General features: G+C 52.7%; 1 protein-coding gene across 3 annotated transcripts in view; it reads left to right on the top strand.

The window, feature by feature from the left end:
• Positions 1-19,071, top strand: part of LOC116951658 (acetyl-coenzyme A synthetase, cytoplasmic-like) — a 57,631-nt gene extending 38,560 nt beyond the window's left edge. For all 3 annotated transcript variants that reach the window (XM_076073807.1, XM_076073806.1, XM_076073805.1), the window contains 11 exons: positions 4,651-4,788; positions 5,875-6,045; positions 8,306-8,439; positions 8,988-9,120; positions 9,629-9,685; positions 10,221-10,301; positions 10,840-10,948; positions 12,288-12,356; positions 12,716-12,892; positions 13,586-13,660; positions 14,737-19,071. In XM_076073807.1, the coding sequence (XP_075929922.1) occupies positions 4,651-4,788; positions 5,875-6,045; positions 8,306-8,439; positions 8,988-9,120; positions 9,629-9,685; positions 10,221-10,301; positions 10,840-10,948; positions 12,288-12,356; positions 12,716-12,892; positions 13,586-13,660; positions 14,737-14,864 (1,272 nt within the window). In that variant the 3' untranslated portion in view covers positions 14,865-19,071. The remainder of the gene's footprint in view (positions 1-4,650; positions 4,789-5,874; positions 6,046-8,305; positions 8,440-8,987; positions 9,121-9,628; positions 9,686-10,220; positions 10,302-10,839; positions 10,949-12,287; positions 12,357-12,715; positions 12,893-13,585; positions 13,661-14,736) is intronic.
• The last annotated feature ends 366 nt before the right edge of the window (positions 19,072-19,437 follow it).

Below are 19,437 nucleotides of genomic sequence, written 5' to 3'. Positions count from 1 at the left end.
TGTGTGTGTATGCCTGTAAGTATATGCGTTCAAGTCTGTGGTTGTGTGTGTAACGCTGTGTCTTTGCGAGACTGCGCATAATCCTGTGACTGTGGTAAGAGGTAGTGTAGCGGTCAGTGCACTGCACTGTGAACCCGGAAAATTGAGTTATACCCAAAATCGGTTCTGGGCTTCCCCCAGGTCGGCTCAGCCAAACGAGTACCTGGTGCATTGTGTAAAAACGTCAACGCTGTTAACCACACCACTATTTGTTTGCCGAGCCATCCTTAACAGTGCTTCCTTATTTCTGTGTACGCCTGTGTGTGTGTGAGCGGTTGTGTAGCGATTAAGCTCCGCACTAAGCTTCAGGTCTTCTCGGCCACGGTCATTCCCTCCCTTCTCTACGCTTGCGAAACGTGGACCCCCTTAATGGAACATCTTCGCCGGTTAGAAACATTTAGGCTAGCCTGTCTACGATCCATCCTGGGTTTAACCAGGCTGGATTGTGTGAGGAGCTCACAAATCCTTGAAAGATCTGGGCATGGTCCCATCGGTGAGCTCCTCCGGCAGGCAAGGCTGCGTTGGCTGGGTCATGTAGCCCGCATGCCCAGCCACCGCGTGCCAAAACAGCTTTTGTTCGGCCGGATCGAGGGGGCTAAACGGGCGCGGCACAGGCTAGAGAACAGATGGAGTGATGTGGTACAGGAGGACGTGGAGCTGAGTGGACTTGCCGATGGCTGGTACCAGCGGTGTCAAGATCGGCCTCTGTGGAGGAGGCTCGTGAAGGACGCTATTGGGCAGTTGGAGGCAGTCGCCCTCCAACAACAACGGAGGGCGGAGGAGCGACGCTCACAACAACGAGCGGAGCGCCGGGTGGCTAAAGCACAGCAGGTTGGCACAGTAGGGGGCACAGGTGGTGCACCAGCCAGTCGTCTCAGTCAGTCGACCCGTGGCACCTGGGTCTGCCCCGTGACCTCCTGCCCACGGGCGTTCGACACTTCACGTGGCCTCAAGGTGCACATGGCCTGGCACAAGCGTCGTGGTGACGTCACCGCCACTTAGTGGCGAATGGCGGTTGTTGTTGTAGCGATTAGCGCGCTGCACTCCGAACCCGGCGACCCGAGCTCGATTCCCGCTCACAGCCAACACCAGTGACAGTTATCTGAACCGGTCTTGAGAACCTGGTGTGGCGTGTAAACATCGCCACTGGGGAGACAAAGGCGGCCGGGCGTGGTTGCTGGCCACCCGCCCTCTCGTGTACCGTTCCAGCTTTCATAGGTGCTCGCTAACAGCACTTGCCCCAACAGTCTGTTACAGGCTATACGGGGGGATTTTTGTCTTTTGTAAGCGTGCGCGTGCTTTGGGTCTGTGTGTGCGTGTGACACACAGTCCCATGAGCGAGCTCCACAGGCAGGTGATCAAAATCTTGTCTGGATCGCGTAGCCCCGAATGCCCAGCCGCCAACCGCATGCCCAACGGATACGGTCATAAAGGGCGCGGCACGGGGTGGAGAGGAGATGGGCCTGATGCGGTAAAGGAGGACTTGGAGCTGAGTGGACTTGCGGGCAACTGATACCAGCGCTAAAACGCTGTGCTCTCGGTCCTCCCCACCCTCACTCCACACACTGACACACTGAGTGTTAATCTCTCCCACGCCATAATTTCAAGAACCCGCAGCAGTTGGAGACGCAATCCAATTACCGCCATTTGAAACAATCCAGTACTAATTCTAGATTTGAAGCTTTCGTGACTGCAAGGATTCATACTCTTTGGTTTTATTCGGTGAAGTCATGTAGATAAAATAAAACAAAATAAAAGAATATAATTAAATCACGACGTTTCGGAGGCAACACAAGCTTCCGTCTTCAGGTGGAAAAGTCAACGCACAGATATTCTGCATTGACTTTCCCACCTGAAGACGGAAGCTCCTGGCCCGAAACGTCTTCTACTATATATATTTTTATTGTAGAGCCAAACACAGTGTTAGTTATGAATGTGTTACATTTTCAGTCGCGGGTTGTTACGTAACCAAAAACGGATTGCGTCCTGAGTGACCTTCCCAACATAGGGTACCGTGCATGGTGCATGTGTGCAACTGATATACAAGCATCTCACTAACAGCGCTTGCTCAAAAATCTAACCGCGCTCAAAATAGAAACGCGTGTATTTATGTGGGAGAGAGAGCTCTCTGTCACCTCTGTGTGTGTTTGTGTGCCCATCTTTGTATGTGTAGGTCGTGTAGTGGTTAGTGCGCTGCGCTATGAACCCGGCGAACCGAGTTTTATTTCTGTTCACGGCCACGAACACCAGTGATGATTATCTGAACTAGTCCTGGGCCTTCCCTAGGTCAACTCGGCCTAAAATGAGTACTTGGTGCGATGTGTAACCGTTGCCACCGGGGAGGCAATAGTGGCTGGACGTGGTGCTGGCCACCCACCCGCTCTTGTGACGTGCCGGCCTTCATAGGTGCTCGCTAACAGCACTTGCCCCAAACATATGTTAAGGCTAAATGGGGGAGCTTTGTCTTTGTGTCTGTGTGTTAATTCGGTGTGTGGTCAGTGTATGCCCGTTTGTCTATAAGACTTGGCACAGTGGGGAGCGCAGGTGGTGCATCTGTCAGTCAACTCATAACACCTGGGTCTATCCCCTGACCAGAGAGCCTTCCACATTTCACGTGATAACCCTAAAGTGCATCTAGCCTGGCACAAGCAACGTGGTGGTGTCGAAACCCACACTTAGTGAATATCTGTGTGTGTGTATCTATGACTGTTTGTGTGTGCATCTCTATAAATGTGTCGATGACCCTGTGTGTGTGTCTGCGACTGTTTATATCTCTACGACCCTGTGTTTATCTCTGATCCTGTGTTCATCTCCATCACGGTGGGTGTGTATCTCCATAACTGCGTGTATCTCTTTGACCCCGTGTGTATCTCTATAACTGCATATATCTCTGTGACTCTGTGTGTGTCTTTGACCTTGTGTGTATCTTCACGACCCTGTGTGTATCTCTATGACTACATATATCTCTGTGACCCTGTGTGTGTCTTTGACCTTGTGTGTATCTCCACGACCCTGTGTGTATATCTATGACTGTGTGTGTGCCTGTGACCCTGTGTATGTCTTTGACCTTGTGTGTATCTCCACGACCCTGTGTGTATCTCTATGACTGTGTGTGTGTCTTTGACCTTGTGTGTATCTCCACAACCCTGTGTGTATCTCTATGACTGTGTGTGTGTCTATGACCCTGTGTGTGTCTTTGACCTTGTGTGTATCTCCACGACCCTGTGTGTATCTCTATGACTGTGGGTGTGTGTCTGTGACCCTGTGTGTGTCTTTGACCTTGTGTGTATCTCCACGACCCTGTGTGTATCTCCACGACCCTGTGTGTATCTCTATGACTGTGGGTGTGTGTCTGTGACCCTGTGTGTGTCTTTGACCTTGTGTGTATTTCCACGACCCTGTGTGTATCTCTATGACTGTGTGTGTGTCTGTGACCCTGTGTGTGTCTTTGACCTTGTGTGTATCTCCACGACCCTGTGTGTATCTCTATGACTGTGGGTGTGTGTCTGTGACCCTGTGTGTGTCTTTGACCTTGTGTGTATCTCCACGACCCTGTGTGTATCTCTATGACTGTGGGTGTGTGTCTGTGACCCTGTGTGTGTCTTTGACCTTGTGTGTATCTCCACGACCCTGTGTGTATCTCCACGACCCTGTGTGTATCTCTATGACTGTGGGTGTGTGTCTGTGACCCTGTGTGTGTCTTTGACCTTGTGTGTATCTCCACGACCCTGTGTGTATCTCTATGACTGTGGGTGTGTGTCTGTGACCCTGTGTGTCTTTGACCTTGTGTGTATCTCCACGACCCTGTGTGTATCTCCACGACCCTGTGTGTATCTCTATGACTGTGGGTGTGTGTCTGTGACCCTGTGTGTGTCTTTGACCTTGTGTGTATCTCCACGACCCTGTGTGTATCTCTATGACTGTGTGTGTGTCTGTGACCCTGTGTGTGTCTTTGACCTTGTGTGTATCTCCACGACCCTGTGTGTATCTCTATGACTGTGTGTGTGTCTGTGACCCTGTGTGTGTCTTTGACCTTGTGTGTATCTCCACGACCCTGTGTGTATCTCCACGACCCTGTGTGTATCTCTATGACTGTGGGTGTGTGTCTGTGACCCTGTGTGTGTCTTTGACCTTGTGTGTATCTCCACGACCCTGTGTGTATCTCTCTGACTGTGTGTGTGTCTGTGACCCTGTGTGTGTCTTTGACCTTGTGTGTATCTCCACGACCCTGTGTGTATCTCTATGACTGTGGGTGTGTGTCTGTGACCCTGTGTGTGTCTTTGACCTTGTGTGTATCTCCACGACCCTGTGTGTATCTCTATGACTGTGTGTGTGTCTGTGACCCTGTGTGTGTCTTTGACCTTGTGTGTATCTCCACGACCCTGTGTGTATCTCTATGACTGTGTGTGTGTCTGTGACCCTGTGTGTGTCTTTGACCTTGTGTGTATCTCCACGACCCTGTGTGTATCTCCACGACCCTGTGTGTATTTCTATGACTGTGGGTGTGTGTCTGTGACCCTGTGTGTGTCTTTGACCTTGTGTGTATCTCCACGACCCTGTGTGTATCTCTATGACTGTGTGTGTGTCTGTGTGCTCCCTGCGCCCCCGCAGACCCCGTGGCAGGCGGGCCGCGACGTGTGGTGGCACACAGAGATGGCGGTGGCATCCACCGACTGCCCCCCAGTGTGGTGCGACGCCGAGGACCCCCTCTTCATCCTCTATACGAGCGGCTCCACCGGCAAACCCAAGGCAAGCTGCCACGGCACACACACACACACACCACCACGGCACATATACACACACACTTACCACGGGATACACGCCATGGCACACACACATGCCACTGCACACATGCCACGGCACACACGCACACACGTCACAACATATGCACTCAGCCGCCACTGCGCACACACACACAACGCCACGGCACGCACACACACATCACCACAGCACACACACTCACCCGCTATGGCACACACGCACACACCATGTCACACACATACACGCTGGCACGGCACACACTCACACACTGGCACGGCACACACACACTCACCCGCCATGGGACACTGTTACACACTCACCACCATGGAACACATACCGCCACGGCACATGTGTACATGCACACAAGTCTATACATGTGTACATGTGTACGTGTACACATGCACACAAGTCTATACACATGTGTACATGTGTACGTGTGTTTATGTGTGGGAGCGGTCGTGCTCTGTTTAGTGCACTGCTCTATGAACCCGGTGACCGAAATTGGATTCCTGTTCGCCGCCAACATCAGTGATGTATATTGGTATTGATCCCTGGCCTCCCGTAGGTCAACTCAGCCTTAAATAGGTACCTGCTGAAATGTGTATACATCAGCACCAGGGAGACAAAGACATCAGCACCGAGACCAAGGCGAGGTGGTTGGCTCGGCAAGGTGTTTGCCACCCACCCCGTCGTGTGCCGTGCCGGCCTTAACAGGTGCTACTCGCCAACAGCACTTGCTCCCAATAGCCCATTAAAGGCCAGTTGTTAGTGCACCTCGCTCCGAACCCGGTGACCCGAGTTCAGTTCCCGCTAACGGGCAATATCAGTGGCGAATACTGGTTCTGGACCTCCCCAAGGTCGACTCAGCCTTAAATGGCGCGGTGTGTGTATACACATCGGCACCGGCCGGGCGTGGTGTTGGCCACCCACCCCCTCGTGTGCCGTGCCGGCCTTAAGAGGTGCTACTCGCAAACAGCACTTGCCCCAACAGTCTATGCAAGGCTATACCGGGGATCTTTGTCCGTTGTGTGTGCGCGTGTGTGCGTGTGTGCGCGCGCGCGTGCACGTGTGTAGGGCGTGCTGCACACGGTGGGAGGATACGTGGTGTACGCTGCACACACGCACAAGCTGGTGTTCGACCTCCGCCCCGACGACGTGTACTGGTGTACGGCCGACATCGGCTGGATCACCGGCCACTCCTACATCACCTACGGCCCGCTCGCCAACGGAGCCACCAGCATCCTGGTAGCCTCAACACCGCCACAGTGCTCAACACCAGGCAGTCGGGGCCATTGATGATCCAGTCCTCGCTCGCTCATTCGCTCCCTCGCCAGTCGGCCGGCGGTCGGTCGCCTCCGTATTGCTCTTCTGTCATCGCTACTATGACGGCTGCTGGTCCCATGAACTTCGCTCGTCGATTCCTCTATCCATGTTGCGGAATCGGTCTCCACCACACTCACTGACTGTTTCCGTCTCATCTATCACGCCGTGTTTAGCCATCACCACACTGCAGGTCACAACAAAGATCCCCCGTTTCGCCTGAACAGACTGTTGGGATGAGTGCTGTAAGCGAGCACCTGACAGCCACGCAGCAGCACACCGCGCAGCAATACACTCGTTCACACACACCTACCCACTCAGCTATTGTCACACACGCACACTCGCCTACCCATCCACTCACTCACACACCCACCCACCCACTTACCACACTGCAGGTCACAACAACACACACACTCACCCTCTCACTAACTCACTCATCTACAAAACTACAGGTCACCTCTTTTTGCTTCCTCCCTCGCACTCTCTTCGTCTCTCCTCATCCAAGCCCTTACAATAACAAAACATTGCCTGTAACGTTTCCTCTTTACAATAACAAAACATTGCCTGTAACGTTTCCTCTTTACAATAACAAAACATTGCCTGTAACGTTTCCCCTTTACAATAACAAAACATTGCCTGTAACGTTTCCTCTTTACAATAACAAAACATTGCCTGTAACGTTTCCTCTTTACAATAACAAACATTGCCTCTAACGTTTCCTCTTTACAATAACAAAACATTGCCTGTGACGTTTCCTCTTTACAATAACAAAACATTGCCTGTAAGGTTTCCTCTTTACAAGAACAAAACATTGCCTGTACTGTTTCCCCTTTACAATAACAAAACATTGCCTGTAACATTTCCCCTTTACAATAACAAAACATTGCCTGTAACGTTTCCTCTTTACAATAACAAAACATTGCCTGTAACGTTTCCCCTTTACAATAACAAAACATTGCCTGTAACGTTTCCTCTTTACAATAACAAAACATTGCCTACAACGTTTCCTCTTTACAACAACAAAACATTGCCTATAACGTTTCCTCTTTACAATAACAAAACATTGCCTGTAACGTTTCCTCTTTACAATAACAAAACATTGCCTGTAACGTTTCCTCTTTACAATAACAAAACATTGCCTGTAACGTTTCCTCTTTACAATAACAAAACATTGCCTGTAACGTTTCCCCTTTACAATAACAAAACATTGCCTATAACGTTTCCTCTTTACAATAACAAAACATTGCCTACAACGTTTCCTCTTTACAATAACAAAACATTGCCTATAACGTTTCCTCTTTACAATAACAAAACATTGCCTGTAACGTTTCCTCTTTACAATAACAAAACATTGCCTATAACGTTTCCTCTTTGCCGTCGTGGTTGTTGTCAGCCTGTAACTTCCACCCCCCCCCCCCCCCCCAATCAATCATTCTCCTCTGTTTCTTCCTTCCCCCGGCTACTCCAGTCCGTTCGTGACCTCCGAACTCCGTGATGTCTTCTCGCTGCTGCTGCCGTCCCTTCCGCTGTTCTCTCTCCCCTGCTTCTGTTGCCTTCTCGCTGTCTCCACTCCGGAAGTTGGTTCTGTCCCTCGTCAGCTATTCGCAGGACGCATGCCTCCCGTTTCCCATTCCCAATCGATTTCTTTCACTCCCACAGAAGCACCACCGGTGACGCATGCTCTTATCTTCAGGGCAGTTTTGTTGATGAATGTGTTCAGTGTTTTTTCGTGCGTTATTTGTGCTTGCGCAACTCTGCCAATGCAACATCGCCGAATAATCGGCTTTCATCGGTGCTAGCCGACGGCACCTTGCCCCAACAGCCTGTGTAGGCCACGTCGGGGATCTTTGTTATTGTTATATCGGGAGCGATCCTGTGACCTCGTGCCAGCGAGCCTTCGAAGTGCCAACCAAGTCCGGCAACCAGCTCTTTGGTGATGTTACTGTCACTAAGTTGGCGAATGGCGTCGGCTTTTGTCGTTGTTGCAGCGAGTGGTACAATATTTGTTCTTGTTATTGCACTGTGCTGCGAACCTGGTGACCCGAGTTCAATTCCCGCTCGCGGCAGAAACGAGCGGCGAGTGATGCTGCAACCAGTCCTGCGGCCTCCCCTACCGAACAGCACTTGCCCCAACATCCCGTGTAGGCTACACGGGGGATTTTTGCCTTTGCATGTGTACGTGCAGTTCGAGGGCATACCCACCTACCCGGACCAAAGCCGCTGCTGGCAGGTGGTGGAGAAGTATGGCGTGACCAAGTTCTACACCGCCCCGACGGCCATCCGCCTGCTCATGAAATATAAAGACGAGGACGTCTTCAAGTGAGTCCCCGGACTCGTCGCGACGTGGCGACGAGAGCCCACCAGCAGCGGCGCGGTCGCCGCTTGTTGCAGAGGTTCGTGGTTCGAGTCCGACAGGCTGCCCTGGTTATTACCGCGGTGCTTGTGTGTAAACCGTAGAATACCACGTGTAGACGCATACGAATGTCTGGATTTGGCTCGTGGCCAAGCAAGGCTAGGGCCAGGGAAAATAACGCGTTCACTGCCCGTGACGACAGTTGGTACGCGGTGAGGACACACCGTCGCTACCGTGTCGCCTACATGGCGTCTCCATGCATTCGCCGCGTGGGGTGACTACACGTCGTCACCAACCGCGTCGCCACCTCCGTGCGTCTCCACTCGTTCACTGCGTGTGACATCGGCTGCATGGCTTGGCTGCTGCAATGAAAAAACAAACTGGTGCCTCCTGAGCTGCATTGGACTGGCTCAGAACGGCCCTGGTACAGTGCAGTTGTGCAGTGGGAAAGAGGTATCCATGCCGAATGGTGGCCGTTGTTGTTGTTGCTGCTGCTGCTGTTGATGATGCGCAGACACAACGTGTCGTCGCTGAAGGTGCTGGGCACCGTCGGCGAGCCCATCAACCCAGAGGCCTGGCGCTGGTACCACCGCGTCGTGGGCGGGGGACACTGCCCCATCGTGGACACGTTCTGGCAGACGGAGACGGTGGGTGTCCACCTCGTCCATTGTGACCACGATGATCACCTCACGCAATGTGTCTCCCACGTCCGCCACACCCACCGTGTCCACCACACCCACCGTGTCCACCACACCCACCGTGTCCACCACACCCACCGTGTCCACCACACCCACCGTGTCCACCACACCCACGATACCCACCGTTTCCACCACACCCACCGTGCCCACCACGCCCACCGTTTTCACCACACCCACCGTGTCCACCACACCCACCGTGTCCACCACACCCACCGTGTCCACCACACCCACCACACCCACCGTGTCCACCACACCCACCGTGTCCACCACACCCACCGTGTCCACCACACCCAGCGTGTCCACCACACCCACCGTGTCCACTACACCCACTACACCCACCGTGTCCACCACACCCACTACACCCACCGTGTCCACCACACCCACTACACCCACCATGTCCACCGTGACCACCGCAAGGAGAGCCGTGCGACGCTTATCGGGGTGATTCTGTGCGCAGGGTGGCCACGTCCTCACTCCTCTGCCAGGAGCCACTCCCCTCAAGCCTGGCTCAGCCGTGAGTGACACAGAGCACACACAAAGACAAAGACGCCCCGTATAGCCTTAACAGACTGTTGGGGCAAGTGCTGTTAGCGAGCACCTGTGAATGCCGGAACGGTACACGAGGGGACGGGTGGCCAGCACCACGCCCGACCGCCTTTGTCTCCCCAGTGGTGATGTTTACTGCACACCGCACCAGCTACTCATTTGATGCTGAGTCGAACTAGGGGGAGGCCCAGCACCGGCTCAAATAATCGTCACTGGTGTTGGCCGTGAGCGGGAATCAAACTTGGTTCGCCAGGTTCATAGCGCAGTGTTGATTCACACACACACACACACGCTTATCTCCGCAGTCTGTTTCCTTGAACACCTCTCGGTCTGTCCTGAAAACCAGCGAGCATGCTCTAATCCAGATAGCCTCAAAGTGCACCTAGCCTGGCGTAGTAGGCGTGGTGACATCAACCCCACTTAGGGGCGAATGGTGGCCCTTGTTGTTGTCTGCGTGTGCTTGTTGATGTGTGTGTGGGTTTCCGTGTTGATGCGTGGTGCAGACCCTGCCGTTTTTTGGGGTTGTACCGGCTATCTTGAACGAGCACGGAGAGGAGTTACACGGGGAGGCCGAGGGATACCTGGTACCAGCGCGCGCGAGACAGTTTGACGCAATTTGGCATATCCACGCAGCAGCACACCGCACCCTGATGCAGCCACGCAGCAGACACCCCGTACCCTGACACAGCCACGCAGCAGCACACCGCACCCTGACACAGCCACGCAGCAGCACACCGCACCCTGACACAGCAGCACACTGCACCCTGACACAGCAGCACACCGCACCCTGACACAGCAGCACACCGCACCCTGACACAGCAGCACACCGTACCCTGACACAGCAGCACACATACCCTGACACAGCAGCACACCGCACCCTGACACAGCAGCACACCGCACCCTGACACAGCAGCACACCACACCCTGACACAGCAGCACACCACACCCTGACGCTGCAGCACACCGCACCCTGACACAGCGGCACACCGCACCCTGACACAGCCACGCAGCAGCACACTGCACCCTGACACAGCAGCACACCGCACCTTGAGACAGCAGCACACAGCACCCTGATACAGCGGCACACGAGCGTGTGATGTAGAGTGTTGCTGTGCATCGCAGGTGTTCAAGCAGCCGTGGCCGGGCATGATGCGCTCCGTGTACGGAGACCACCAGCGCTTCGAGGCCACCTACTTCCAGAAGTTCCCGGGGTTCTACGTCACGGGCGACGGTGCCGCCCTCACCTCCCGCTCCTCACCGCACCGCTGCTCACCTTTCCTCAACACACCGCATCTCACCACCCCTCACTGCACCTCCCCACTCCTCAACACACCACTCATCACCGTACCTTCCCTTGCCACTCCTCACCCGTACCTTACCGTACCTCACCACTTTCCACCGCACCTAATTGCACCTCATCACTCCTCACCACTCCTCACCACTCCTCATCGTACCTTCCCTTGCCACTCCTCACCACTCCTCACCTCGCTTTCCCCACACTCCCCAGCTGCAGAGAATTGTTGGTCACATGGTATTGTTTCGGCTCCCTGTGAACCATGCAACCTGAGTTCGATTCACCGTGCTCACATCAGTGGTGAATATCTTAGCAAATCCGAGGTCAACTCGGGTGATTTGATTTAACATGATTTGGTAAGACCAAGTGAATAAGGCAATTAATTATCATTGACTATAGTTGGTATAATAGTATCGTTTATTTTCTATTAGACTATGGATTTTTTTACCTATGTCAAAGGTCATAGGGTTTATATAGCTCATCATTGATAGCTTACGGGATTCCTTCCAGTCTGGGTGAGCTATTGTTCGGGCGTGCTGCTGGCCAGCCACCCTCTTGTGTGCCATGCCGGCCTTCATAGGCGCTCGCGAACAGCACCCGCATAAGCAGTCTGTGTTATGGGCTACACGGAGGAATCTTTGATGCGTGTTCTGTGGGGAGTGGTTGGCGCACTGCGTTACAAATCCACGCTGCACTATGAACCCGGTGACCCGAGTTCCATTCCTGCTCACTGCCACCACCAGTGACGATTATTTGAACCCGTGCTGGGCCTCCCCTAGGTCGACTCAGCCTCAAATGAGTACCTGCTGTGGTGTGTAGTAAACATCGCCACCGGGGAGACAAAGGTGGTCGGGCGTGGTTCTGGCTACCCACCCCCTCGTGTACTGTGCTGGCATTGATGGGCCACGGTGGCTGGGAGATGTTAACTGCCTCGCCTGGCATACAGGAGGTCGTGGGTTTGATCTCGATCCTGATGCCTGCGGCTGTATATTTGGAGTTTGGATGTTATTCCCGTGGTCACGTGGATTTTTCTCAGGGTCCTCCGGGTTTTTCCCTCCACATTTAGACAATTCTGAGAGTATTCGACTGCAATACATTTCTACATGATAAGCCACTTCGTTGTTATCATTTCTAGCCTGGTTGCTTATGAAAACGAGCTACATGTAGCTCGCTGGGCCTTATCTGGTGTGAAACAAACAAACAAAAAAGTGCTCACCAACAGCACTTGCCCCAACAGTCTGCCAAGGCTATAGAGGGGATCTTTGTCTTTGCGCAGGCTGCAGGCGCGACAAGGATGGCTACTACTGGATCACAGGCCGCATCGATGACATGCTCAACGTGTCCGGTGAGCGGCCTCACGACACCACGGAGGCTCACAACGGCCGTGTCACATCCACCGGAGCCTGGATCCACGAGCGTATGGATGGGTGTGACTGTGTGCGTGCGGACGCGTGTATTTGCATGTGCGTGTGCAGGCTACCTGTGTGTGTGTGTGAGAGACTATATACGTGTGCGCTAAATATGCATATGCAGGCTGCCCGTCCAACCGTAATTCTGTATTGTATTTGTGCGTGATGTGTGTGCACATGAACAAGGCCCCTGTGTGTGTGTAGCTATACGGGTGTGTAACTATATGTGTGTGTGTGTGTGTGCAAGCCACCTGTGTGTATGTGTAACTATTCGTGTGTGTGTGTGTGCGTGTAGGCCACCTGCTGAGCACGGCGGAGGTGGAGTCGGCGCTGGTGTCCCACGCCAGCGTGGCCGAAGCGGCCGTGGTGAGCGCGCCACACCCCGTCAAGGGCGAGAGCCTCTACTGCTTCGTGTCGCTCAGGGAGGGGCAGCAGTTCAGCGGGGACCTCGTCAAGGAGCTCAAGCAGCAGGGTGAGACACGGGGAGAGTGGGGGGGGGGGCACGTTGGAAAGTGGGGGGCACGGAGAGAGTGGGGGGGGCATGGAGAGAGTGGGGGGGGGCACGGAGAGAGTGGGGGGCAAGGAGAGAGTGGGGGGCACGGAGATAGTGGGGGGCAGGGAGAGAGTGAGGGGCACGGAGAGAGTGGGGAGCACGGGGAGAATGGGGGAGAGTGGGGGGCACGAGGGACAGTGTTGTGGGGGACAGTAGTTCAGTCGCATCCTGGTCTAAGAGCTCAAGCAGCTTCGTGAGACACGGGGGTGAGGGGCAGTGCACAGGAAGTGTTGAGGCGGGGGGGGCGGGGGGGCATGGTCAGTGTGGGGCCACGGGGTGGGAAGAGGGAGGGGGGGTCAGCGAGGTGACCAGGAGGTGCACTAGAGCAGTGAATGTTTGTAATCTCCCTCTGCAGAGCTGTGAGTGTGAGTAGGGGTGTCAGTGGTATCAAAACGAATCCTCTCGTATGTTGACTGCCCTCGGTTGACTCAGCCTTAAATGAGTATCTGGCGCGAGTTGTAAACATTACTGGGCATGGCGCTGGCCACACCCCTCCCACCCTCTTGTGCGTCGTGCCCGTATTAACTGGCGATCGTTAGCATCACTTGCCCCAACAGTCTTTGTGGCTATACGGGGGGAGGGGGATCTTTGCCTTTGTGTGGTTGGGCGCAGTCCGAGAAAAAATTGGGCCCATCGCTACCCCGGACTACATCCAGAATGCACCTGGACTCCCAAAGACCCGATCAGGTGACAACTTCACCCACTCAAACCGCACACAAATACGCCACAAACCGAAACAGCAGCACCACCTCTGTGGGCAGTACCTGTACCCAAATTATTGCACGTTAGAAAATAAAACGCAAATTATTCATTGAGATTATACGTTGAAATCATAGCAGTCATCGGCACCCCTACTTGGCAACCCTAACAACCCAGGTCACTCTTGCAAAAATGAGATTGTGCTGGTCTATTTGAATCTACTTGAAATGGAAACCACTATCACCACTATCATAGGGGCACCACGGTGCTGAGATGTTAACTACCTCGCCTGGAATAGAGGAGGTCGTGGGTTCGATCACGACCATGACGCCTGCATAGTTGCCGTTTGCGTGTCTCTCTCCCCATGCTCGTGTGGATTTTTTTCTTGGTCCTTCAGTTTTTCCCTTCACATTTAGAAACATGCATTTAGAGTATTTGGCTGCTATAAATTTCCACATCGCATCCAACTTTGTTGAGCTATCATTTGTGGCCAGGTCGCTTCTGAAAAATAGCTATGTAGCTCAGTGGAGGCCTTACCTGCTAATTTTTTTTTTAATAGTTAGTAGTTTTATTACCACAACCAACACAACCACCACTGCCACATTTTTCTATATATTGTTGTCTTTGTTATACCGTGTGTCTATGTATTCACGTGTCTGTGTATGAATGCATCCGTGTGTCGGTCCATGTTTCAACGTGTCTTTATATCTGGATATTCATATATCGTATGTTTTCATGTGTTTATGTCCATGTGCTTTTTTTTTGTTCCATGCACCCATCTGTTTTTGTGTCTGTATGTCAATGTGTCCTTGACACTGTGTGCATGTAATGTGTGGTTTATATCACTGTGCTCATGTGCCCTTGTAACCGTATGTCCATGTGTCTGTGTGTGTGTCCGCGTATCCGTACATCTGTCACGTGTCTGTATATCCGCGCGTCTGCACGTCCCACGCGTCCGCGCGTCCCACGTGTCCGTACGTCCGCTTGTCTGCACGTCCGTGTGTCCGTGCGCCTCCGCTCACCACCCCCCACCCCACCAACCCCACCAACCCCACCACGTCCAGGTAAAATCATGCGGCGGATCCTGCGCAAGATCGCCCGCAACGACACCAAGTTCGACGACACGTCGACGCTGGCCGACCCGGCCGTCATCGACTCGCTGCTCGCACTCCGGTGCGCCGTCGTGCAATGAGCGACGCGCGGTCCCGCCGGGGCGCACGTGGTCGCTGCCGAGGGGCGCTGCCGGAAGGGGCACGCGGCGACCCGACGGCAAAACGCAACAAAGGAACACGACAACGGCAAGACGGTCTCGGTCAAAGAAAGAGTTTGCGGTGTGGTCGCGCCCGCACCTTGGGTGGATTTACAGGCCCAAGAGATGTGTGAAGTGTCAACGTCCCACTAATGAGAATTATTTTATCGTACGGGAATCGGTAGCCAATAGATCACACGTGGGTTGCGCGTGTCCCAGCAACGCGGCCTTGTGGTTTCCTATTCCATGCTGTAGAGAGCGCTACTGTCTTTGCAGGCAGTGTTAGCCAATCACAAATGACCTCATACACTCCCTCTAGGATGTATCGGTATCCAATCACGATGTTGTTTCAATAGAATGTTGACGATGCACTCCTTCGTGTGATTGGATGAATAGTCGCGTTGTAGGGGTTGCAGTTGGATGTTCAAATTATTTCGTTTTTAAAACGTCGTAGTGTCACGCGGCCTCGGGTGGAAGCAGGGATCACGTTGAACGAACTGCGCACGACTCCCACAAACGGGGGCGGTGTGATTGCTTCGCGCACGGTTTCAGCGCGCTTGTCATGAATGTTGGCGTAGATTTTAATCGATTCGGCGGCATCGCTCGTGAACGGCCATGCCGTGACATCACATTCAAATTCATCCGCAATTGAATGTTCATCAACGAGAGCGTACAATGTCGCATGCCAGGAGGTCGCACATCCGTCCTGACCAGTTAACCGGCCACACCCCGTGGCAGTATTGGTTACACGATTGTGCAACTGTAATTTTACATTGATGTTCACGAATCCGGCCCTGTTGCATACGGTCACGTGTTATTAATCGTCATGTCCCCCCCCCCCCACCCCTGTGTTTAAAGGCAGCTTGCGAATTATTTTTGTCCGGCAAACCTAACGACGCGCATTATCGACGTCATTTTCTAGAGGTATTCACGTATCAGGCTTTTTCAGAATCAGAATCTGTATTTAACCTGAAGGAATCCAATGAGCTATGTGGAGCTCCTTTTCACAGATGTCCAGTAAGTTACAACAGAAAACAATAAAAAAACACACAGGAGTCCAAAGTAGAGAAAACGGTTAAGCAAGTCACTTAAAATATCCACCTGCAGTTTTGAGTCCCCGGCGAGTGGGGTTTGCACCATTGTCCTCTGCCTCTCAATTCGGAATTTCGCTCTCGTTCAAGAATTCTGCTTCGTTCCGACAAGAATGTCGTCTCGCCTCCACCCTGTTAGATTGCCGCAGGCCGTTACCGCTCTGCTGTGGGGCGTGTCTGTGGAATGGGGGAGGAGGGCCGATTGCCGATAGCAGCATTGGAGCGGTCTCCACGAGGCCTGAGACCAGGGGGATGAGAAGACCCAAGCGCATATGGTGGGAGACTGCAAGGGTAGATGTTTGAGACTATGGCTCTCTGTGTGAGTCTGTGGGTTTCTGTACGAGTCTTAAAATCAGATTTTTGGTGGTGGAGACTTGTCAGGGCAGATCAGTGCAGCAGCTGCGGGATCTCGTTGTGTGTGGGGGGGGTAGAAAGTGCTGGCAGCGAGGAGGTAGTCGTGGGATGAATAGCGCTAGGCACGATGACGTCTCGACCTTGCGATATCACCCAGAGCTCCGCAGCTTGAGGGACACCACTGAATTTAATGTTGTCTCATTTATGAAATTGTCAGCCCGGCAAAACTCCCCGCTAAGTGTGTGTGTGTGTACGAAATGAGAGATGATTGTTCATGTGGGCTACATCGGCCTTTTTCCCAAAGCTTATACCCACGGTTGAATCATTTCAGCAAGCTCTGTGCAACCTGGAACAATATCTCTGCACCCGGCACACCGCATCCAGTATACCTTTCACTCTGAGCCATGTCTACTGGGCACGTGCCCTCTTACTGCAGTCCACCAGCTGCCTGGAAAATATTCCAGTGTACCTCTCGCTATGGGCCCATGGCCACTGGCTGCGTTGCCGTCTACTCCACTTTACCAACGGCACGGAAAATAGTGAGAAATTACGCCGTGGTCACGTGACCGTTCACCCGCTCTGTCAATTGGCCGAACTGTCACAGTGGTGCGTGTGGGACCTCTACGACTGGCTGCGTGGTCATCGTGTGCCAGTCACAGATAATGATGCTCGTGGGCAGCCCTTTCCCGTGGAAGGGGTGAAGTGACACTCGCACAACACTCGCCTGACACCGCTCACCTCATCCTCGCCAACTCACCAGTGGCTTGGCTCTCCAGCACACCGGTGTTGCTGTACTGTACTAGTGACGAATTGGCCACGTTCTGTTTACGTGACAACCCTGACTATTTGGCTGTGTCGAGTGGTGGCGGGTTTTAATGACACATTTACGCGATCTAACCCAAAAAAACCTCAATGGATCACCAGTGATCGACCTGACACCTGTGAATCTCCTCGCCTCACCTCTCGGCACTCACCTGTGTATACAATAATAGTTTGAAGCCTTGGAAAATCGTGGGGGGGGGGGTGCTGTTTGTCGGAGAATGTTAAATTTTGGGGTTGTGTTGAAATGTGTGTTCCTCAAATGTCTGTGGGTTTATTTTACACTGTGATTGGCCCTCTCATTAATATTATTGTTAGTAGTATGTCTGTTAGCGATAAATGACGTCTGAATGTGTTAAGAACTTTGTGTGTAGTGCAGTAGTGCACACGAGGGATGGCTTTCTCATCCGGATGTGAATTTTAATTGGGAACTCCCTTTTATCTGAAACTTCACGTTATCCGGAACTCCGCTTATATCCTGGGGATCAATGTAATATCCCCAGCTATTATCTGGAATTCCGCATAATCTGGAGTAAATTTCTATCCAACAGTACCTCTTCATATGGAATGTCACTCCGTCAAGAATGCTTCATACTGTGTAGCTTTCTGATGGCCATGCTGCAGACATCAGGCACATGTAGCAGCAAAGGGGCATCTGGGCATGTTGGTGCGTTATAGATATAATATTACGTGTCTGGCAAGTGAGACCTCAGAATTATGGCCATGTGTCTCAAAAAATTATAGTTTATTATATTGTACCGTAAGCTGCATATAGCAAGTTGTCACATATACATTATCTAGCGTGGATCTTATAGCCATTGTCGTCAGTAAAGGCGAGCTGGGTGTTACCATTTTAATGCGCGTCCTTGACAGAGAGGCCTGGACGTGAAGGGGATGATTAAAGTGATTGTGGCCCAACATGAGAATGATTGCTGCTGGGCACTTGTTCGGCGACTGGAAAAAAAATCGGGTGCTCTCAAGAAGCTCCCAGCAGGTGGAGGCGAAACGTCGGACATGGGGGCCTTGACAACGCGCGGTACGTCCCGGAAAGGCGTGGGGGATCTCCATACAGCGCAGCCGTGAGAATATCCGCAGCGGTGGCGATCAAGGGCCCATCTTGTGCCGCGCGCACGCGTTCCGCTCGTGTCATTTCCTGAACGTGACCTTGGAGGTAACACGGGTTCGAGTTTGCCCGAAGTTGGCACCCATGCCTGCTAAGCCGCATCCACAAAGAGTTCGTTTATCTCTACAAAAACTCAACACGATGCTCAATAACACTGCCAGAAGAAAATGGTGAAATTTCGGGCAAAAGGCTCTTCTTCATCTGCCATGAAAAAAGGGACATTGCCTGACACATCAATTCATTTCTACGCGGTTGTGGTGGTGGTGGTGATGGCGGTGTTGACGAACTCGCGTTGAGTTCTGTTGTTGATGTCGTTGATTGCCAACGCTGCAGCTGCATGGCAAAGACGGCAAATGTTTAATGCATCATCCCTGTGCATCGCAACCTGCAGTTGGGGCGTTTGTGCCTTTGTATTTTAAGACGCTATCATAACTGCTAAGATTTTATTCTTGTCCCGTCCCATCGGTCCGTGGTTGTAGCACTGTAGCTATTTTGTATGGGGGTATATGAACGTACAAATGCGCGCTTTTACTTCGGGGTTTGTTGCTGGTTGTTGAAGGGAGGTGCGGGGTTTGGGGGGGGGGTTTAGTTTGAAATTGAGTTGGGGGGGGGGGCGGGGGGTTTCCTGTGTCGGTTAAAAAAATATTTTGGTTTCCGGAAGCTTGCAGGTCCTTAAGGTCCTTAATCTCGTCCAGTGGCCGCGCGGCAAGCAATGTCGACCGATCGTCCACCTATAAACAAATAAACACATTCCCAAATGTGACCCCGGGCTGAGCTCGTAACATGTGTGCCGTGGCCGTCGAGGGAGGAGCCGTGACCCTGGCTCGCCACGAAAATGCGGTCCTGCAACGGGCGGACTAATTTCCATCTGTTCCAACTTCTCTATCTGTTCCAACTCGTCATGGGTGGCAAGGAAGTAACGTTACACTGGCTCGCCAACGAGACGGCGGATTAATCTCCATCCGTTTTATCCTAATGAGACGGTGCGTTGACAAACTCGCACGCGTTATAGGATTGTTTTCCGGGTGCTCCTGTTTCCTCCCGCATGTATAGATACTTGTTACTTGGCTGAAAACATCCTTAATATGTAGAGGATCGCAGACCTTGGGAAATATGTTGTTGGTGCTGA

This window comes from Petromyzon marinus, chromosome 43, assembly GCF_048934315.1.
Source record: "Petromyzon marinus isolate PM22_M1 ecotype Great Lakes invasive population chromosome 43, UKy_Petmar_22M1.pri1.0, whole genome shotgun sequence".
Lineage (NCBI taxonomy): Eukaryota > Metazoa > Chordata > Hyperoartia > Petromyzontiformes > Petromyzontidae > Petromyzon > Petromyzon marinus.
Note: the sequence above shows the minus strand (reverse complement) of the source record. Positions and strands in the feature narration are given on the sequence as shown.